This window comes from Coregonus clupeaformis, chromosome 14 (assembly GCF_020615455.1).
Source record: "Coregonus clupeaformis isolate EN_2021a chromosome 14, ASM2061545v1, whole genome shotgun sequence".
Taxonomy (NCBI): Eukaryota; Metazoa; Chordata; class Actinopteri; order Salmoniformes; family Salmonidae; genus Coregonus; species Coregonus clupeaformis.
The window spans coordinates 26,359,548-26,365,870 of NC_059205.1; the positions used below are offsets into that span (position 1 = coordinate 26,359,548).

The following is a 6,323-nucleotide window of genomic DNA, read 5'->3' on the forward strand; positions in this document are numbered from 1 at the left end:
AGTGATATCGCTGATCTTTAACCTTCATGTTTCCAAGGTGACGGAGATCGGAAAGGATGTGGTTGGTCTGCGTGTCAGCCCTCTGCAGTTCCGTTAGAGGACGTGAAGAGGACCAGGAATGGGGAAGAACAAGATTGATCCATTTAGCGAAACACATCCACACTTTATTCTATATACACAGTTTGTTTCTTACTTGGGTTAGAGAGAACAAAACATGATTAATGAGAGAGAATGGTTGGTAGGGTGACATACGATTTATTGGTGAGAGAATGTCATTTTTATAAGCCTTTTTATTTTTCTGACTGTGACTGCCTGCTTTACCTTTCCTGTGATGCTGTACGTGTGAGTGTTACGTCATCTCTGCTCCAACATTTGAGAATTGTGGTTTTATTAGAACCCTACTAGACTTAACTGTCAGTCTCGTTCTGACCTGTACGCGCCATAAAATTGATAATACAAAATGAGCATCACTCCTTTGTGTAACTCGTTAAATAAAATAAAGCTCAACTACTAATTTACTAATATGTTGTGTGCACAATTCTGTAATTCCACAAGTGTCATTCTAGCTTGTTTTAAGGTTTTCAAACATTGATACCCCAAACAATGCTTTGACAGCTCTGGATCAAAGTCATGTCCTGCAAATGTTGCAAGTACAACATGAAAGGGACAAATTGGTACAAATAAAAGTTGTCGTTGAGATAAAATGGCACAACATTAAACGTAATTCATTCCTTTTCCCCAGAGGAATACAGGTTGAATCATTCATATGTAGAAATCATTGCCATTGTATCATTTTGACTAACCATCTTGGGAGTTTTCAATGTGTATTTTTGGAAATAGGAGAATGCATGCCAGAGATTAGATATGCCTTTTAAACAGTGGAGGCTGTTTATGGGAGGACAGCTCATAATAATGGCTGGAACAGAGCGAATGGAATGGCATCAAACCATGTATTTGATACCATTCTACTCCAGGCATTACCACGAGCCCGTCCTTCCAAATTAAGGTGCCATCAACCTCCTGTACTTTTAAACTGCCATTTTTGACTGTGAAATATATTAAATGTATGAAAAACTGCTTTATCAAGGCATGTCTGTGTTCACTGCCATTTTGAAGCCTGGGCAGCCGCTAGTAGGCTTTATGGATCTCCACTATTGTCTGGGCTTGATGTGGACAACCGGTAATAAAGCTCTTGCCCCCAAGCGACTGGTTCGTACATAAAACATTCTCCATTCAGGCTGCAAAGGCTTTGATTTCCTCCTTAACTATACTGAACAAAAATGAATGCAACATGCAACAATTTCAATGATTGAGTTACTTTCATAGAAGGAAATCAGTCAATTTAAATAAATAAATTAGGCCCTAATCTATGGATTTCACATGATTAGGCAGGGGCACAGCCATGGGTGGGCCTGGGAGGCCATAGGCCCACTCACTTGGGAGCCAGGCCCAGCCAATCAGATTTTCCCCACAACACTTTACATGTTGCGTTTATATTGTTGTTCAGTATGGATTTAATGGCAAGATGGCGGAAAGAAAAGTGAAAATGTGTACTTTCTTGAAACACCATTTTCCACTACCATGCTAGTGTGACTTTCTTTTTCGCTATGATCAGCTCATAAATAATTGAACCCACTGATCATGACAATTTAGCCCACAGGATGAAAATCCTGGACATCAGTTGTGAGTACGCTGATTGTCCATCCATATTGTCCATTTTGTTTTGACCTGTCCTGTTTTTAGGATATGTTTGTTAACATGTCAGCGCATTTTTTTATCTTTCTACCATATGCTATATCTGCTACATGATTATGTTAGACTATTTCTTTGATGGAATGTTGTTGGCGCTCCGCAGCGATGCGTCTCTCCAACAGCACCCTGGAGAGGCGCGCAGGGAATGGACAAGATAAATATTTTGTGTCCGTGCCTTTGACAAAGTGGGCACTGCTTATCATAGGGCGGCATCAGCGTTCACCTAAAAAGCCGATATGCCACTGGTTGAGATACATTTTCATTGTTTTTGGGCAGAATTCATGATTTGAGGTTTTATGTGTTGTTGGAGGTGCGACTTGGTCAGTTTAGGTCAGAAAATGCTGCCATAGGTGGCCGCCTTAATCATAATGAGCGGGCCGGCTGTGGCTGTGTAACTACACAGGGAAATGTGTAATTATACTCTAGTACAGGGGTATTCAAAAAAATTATAATTCTGCATCACTTCCAATCCCCCATATGTTTTTTTTCTCTCGCAAATATAGATACAGTATATATATATATATACAGTGGGGAGAACAAGTATTTGATACACTGCCGATTTTGCAGGTTTTCCTACTTACAAAGCATGTAGAGGTCTGTAATTTATATCATAGGTACACTTCAACTGTGAGAGACGGAATCTAAAACAAAAATCCAGAACATCACATTGTATGATTTTTAAGTAATTTGCATTTTATTGCATGACATAAGTATTTGATCAGAAAAGCAGAACTTTATATTTGGTAGAGAAACCTTTGTTTGCAATTACAGAGATCATACGTTTCCTGTAGGTCTTGACCAGGTTTGCACACACTGCAGCAGGGATTTTGGCCCACTCCTCCATACAGACCTTCTCCAGATCCTTCAGGTTTCGGGGCTGTCACTGGGCAATACAGACTTTCAGCTCCCTCCAAAGATTTTCTGTTGGGTGAGGTCTGGAGACTGGCTAGGCCACTCCAGGACCTTGAGATGCTTCTTACGGAGCCACTCCTTAGTTGCCCTGGCTGTGTGTTTCGGGTCGTTGTCATGCTGGAAGACCAAGCCACGACCCATCTTCAATGCTCTTACTGAGGGAAGGAGGTTGTTGGCCAAGATCTCGCGATACATGGCCCCATCCATCCTCCCCTCAATACGGTGCAGTCGTCCTGTCCCCTTTACAGAAAAGCATCCCCAAAGAATGATGTTTCCACCTCCATGCTTCACGGTTGGGATGGTGTTCTTGGGGTTGTACTCATCCTTCTTTTTCCTCCAAACACGGCGAGTGGAGTTTAGACCAAAAAGCTATATTTTTGTCTCATCAGACCACATGACCTTCTCCCATTCCTCCTCTGGATCATCCAGATGGTCATTGGCAAACTTCAGACGGGCCTGGATATGCCCTGGCTTGAGCAGGGGGACCTTGCGTGCGCTGCAGGATTTTAATCCATGACGGCGTAGTGTGTTACTAATGGTTTTCTTTGAGACTGTGGTCCCAGCTCTCTTCAGGTCATTGACCAGGTCCTGCCGTGTAGTTCTGGGCTGATCCCTCACCTTCCTCATGATCATTGATGCCCCACGAGGTGAGATCTTGCATGGAGCCCCAGACCGAGGGTGATTGACCGTCATCTTGAACTTCTTCCATTTTCTAGTAATTGCGCCAACTGTTGTTGCCTTCTCACCAAGCTGCTTGCCTATTGTCCTGTAGCCCATCCCAGCCTTGTGCAGGTCTACAATTTTATCCCTGATGTCCTTACACAGCTCTCTGGTCTTGGCCATTGTGGAGAGGTTGGAGTCTGTTTGATTGAGTGTGTGGACAGGTGTCTTTTATACAGGTAACGAGTTCAAACAGGTGCAGTTAATACAGGTAATGAGTGGAGAACAGGAGGGCTTCTTAAAGAAAAACTAACAGGTCTGTGAGAGCCGGAATTCTTACTGGTTGGTAGGTGATCAAATACTTATGTCATGCAATACAATGCAAATTAATTACTTAAAAATCATACAATGTGATTTTCTGGATTTTTGTTTTAGATTCCGTCTCACAGTTGAAGTGTACCTATGATAAAAATTACAGACCTCTACATGCTTTGTAAGTAGGAAAACCTGCAAAATCGGCAGTGTATCAAATACTTGTTCTCCCCACTGTATGTTATATTTGAGATTCTTCAAATAGCCACCCTTTGCCTTAATGACAGCTTTGCACACTCTTGGCATTCTCTCAACCAGCTTCACGAGATAGTCACCTGGAATGCATTTAAATTAACAGGTCTGCCATCTTAAATGTTAATTTGTGTAATTTAATAATCAATTGTGTTGTGACAAGGTAAGGGGGGTATACAGAAGATAGCCCTCCCTCCCCCTCCTTTTGGCAAATCAGACAATAACTCTATCCTCCTGCTTCCTGCTGACAAGCAAAAACTCCAACATGAAGTACCAGTGACATGCTCAATACGGAAGTGGTCTGATGAAGTGGATGCTAAGCTACAGGAATGTTTTGTTAGCACAGACTGGAATATGTTCCAGGATTAATCTGATATCATTGAGGAGTTCACCACATCAGTCACCGGCATCTTTAATAAGTGCATCGACAACGTTGTCCCCACAGTGACGTACATACCCCAACCAGAAGCCATGGATTTCAGGCAACATTCGTACTAAGCTAAAGGCTAGAGCTGCCGCTTTCAAGGAGCACATTACTAATCTGGATGCTTATAAGAAATCCCGCTACGACCTCCAACAAGCCATCAAACTGGCAAAACGTCAATACAGGACTAAGATCGAATCCTACTACACCGGCTCTGACGCTCGATGGATGTGGCTGTCACGCTCGTGGATTGACGGATCGGACCAAGATGCAGCGTGGTAGTCGAACATATTAATTTATTCAATAAACACACACAAACGTAAAGTACTGCAGGCTACAAAGCCACTACACAAAACCAAGATCCCACAAACTAAGGTTGGAAAAAGGCTGCCTAAGTATGATCCCCAATCAGAGACAATGATAGAAAGCTGCCTCTGATTGGGAACCATACCCGGCCAACAAAGAAATAGACAAACTAGAATGCCCTCCCAAATCACACCCTGACCTAACCAAATAGAGAATAAAAGGGATCTCTAAGGTCAGAGCGTGACAGTGGCAGGGCTTGTAAACTATCACAGATTACAAAGGGAAACCCAGCCGCGAGCTGCCCAGCGATGCGAGCCTACCAGATGAGCTAAATGCATCCTATGCTCGCTTCCATAGACCCGTGCCCAATAATGCCAAGGTAACCTGCCTTAGTGACTATCGCCCCATAGCACTCACATCTATAGCCATGAAATGCTTTGAAAGGCTGGTCATGGCTCACATCAACACAATCATCCCAGACACCCTGGGCCCACTCCAATTTGCATACAGCCCCAACAGATCCACAGATGACGCAATCTCTATTGCACGCCACACTGCCTTCACCCACCTGGACAAAAATAATACTTACAGTTGAAGTCGGAAGTTTACATACACCTTAGCCAAATACATTTAAACTCAGTTTTTCACAATTCCTGACATTTAATCCTAGTAAAAATTCCCTGTCTTAGGTCAGTTAGGATCCCCACTTTATTTTAAGTGTGAAATGTCAGAATAATGGTAGAGAGAATGATTTCTTTCAGCTTTTATTTCTTTCATCACATTCCCAGTGGGTCAGAAGTTTACATACACTCAATTAGTATTTGGTAGCATTGCCTTTAAATTGTTTAACTTGGGTCAAACGTTTTGGGTAGCCTTCCACAAGCTTCCCACAATAAGTTGGGTGAATTTTGGCCCATTCCTCCTGACAGAGCTGGTGTAACGGAGTCAGGTTTGTAGGCCTCTTTGCTCGCACACGCTTTTTCAGTTCTGCCCACAACTTTTCTATAGGATTGAGGTCAGGGCTTTGTGATGGCCACTCCAATACCTTGACTTTGTTGTCCTTAAGCCATTTTGCCACAAATTTGGAAGTTTGCTTGGGGTCATTGTCCATTTGGAAGACCCATTTGCGACCAAGCTTTAACTTCCTGACTGAGGTCTTGAGATGTTGCTTCAATATATCCACATAATTTTCCTTCTTCATGATGCCATCTATTTTGTGAAGTGCACCAGCCCCTCCTACAGCAAAGCACTCCCACAGCATGATGCTGCCACCCCTGTGCTTCACGGTTGGGATGGTGTTCTTCTGCTTGCAAGCCACCCCCTTTTTCCTCCAAACATAACAATGGTCATTATGGCCAAACAGTTCTATTTTTGTTTCATCAGACCAGAGGACATTTCTCCAAAAAGTACGATCTTTGTCCCCATGTGCAGTTGCAAACCGTAGTCAGGCTTTTTTATGGTGGTTTTGGAGCAGTGGCTTCTTCCTTGCTGAGCGGCCTTTCAGGTTATGTTGATATAGGACTAATTTTTACTGTGGATATAGATACTTTTGTACCTGTTTCCTCCAGCATCTTCACAAGGTCCTTTGCTGTTGTTCTGGGATTGATTTGCACTTTTCGCACCAAAGTACGTTCATCTCTAGGAGACAGAACGCGTCTCCTTCCTGAGCGGTATGATGGCTGCGTGGTCCCATGGTGTTTATACT

General features: G+C 43.0%; 1 protein-coding gene across 2 annotated transcripts in view; it reads left to right on the forward strand.

Annotated features, from left to right (window-relative positions):
* Window positions 1–518, forward strand: part of LOC121581111 (coatomer subunit alpha-like) — a 52,268-nt gene extending 51,750 nt beyond the window's left edge. For both annotated transcript variants that reach the window (XM_041896494.2, XM_041896495.2), the window contains exon 28: window positions 38–518. In XM_041896494.2, coding sequence (XP_041752428.1) covers window positions 38–97 — 60 coding nt within the window. In that variant the 3' untranslated portion in view covers window positions 98–518. The remainder of the gene's footprint in view (window positions 1–37) is intronic.
* The last annotated feature ends 5,805 nt before the right edge of the window (window positions 519–6,323 follow it).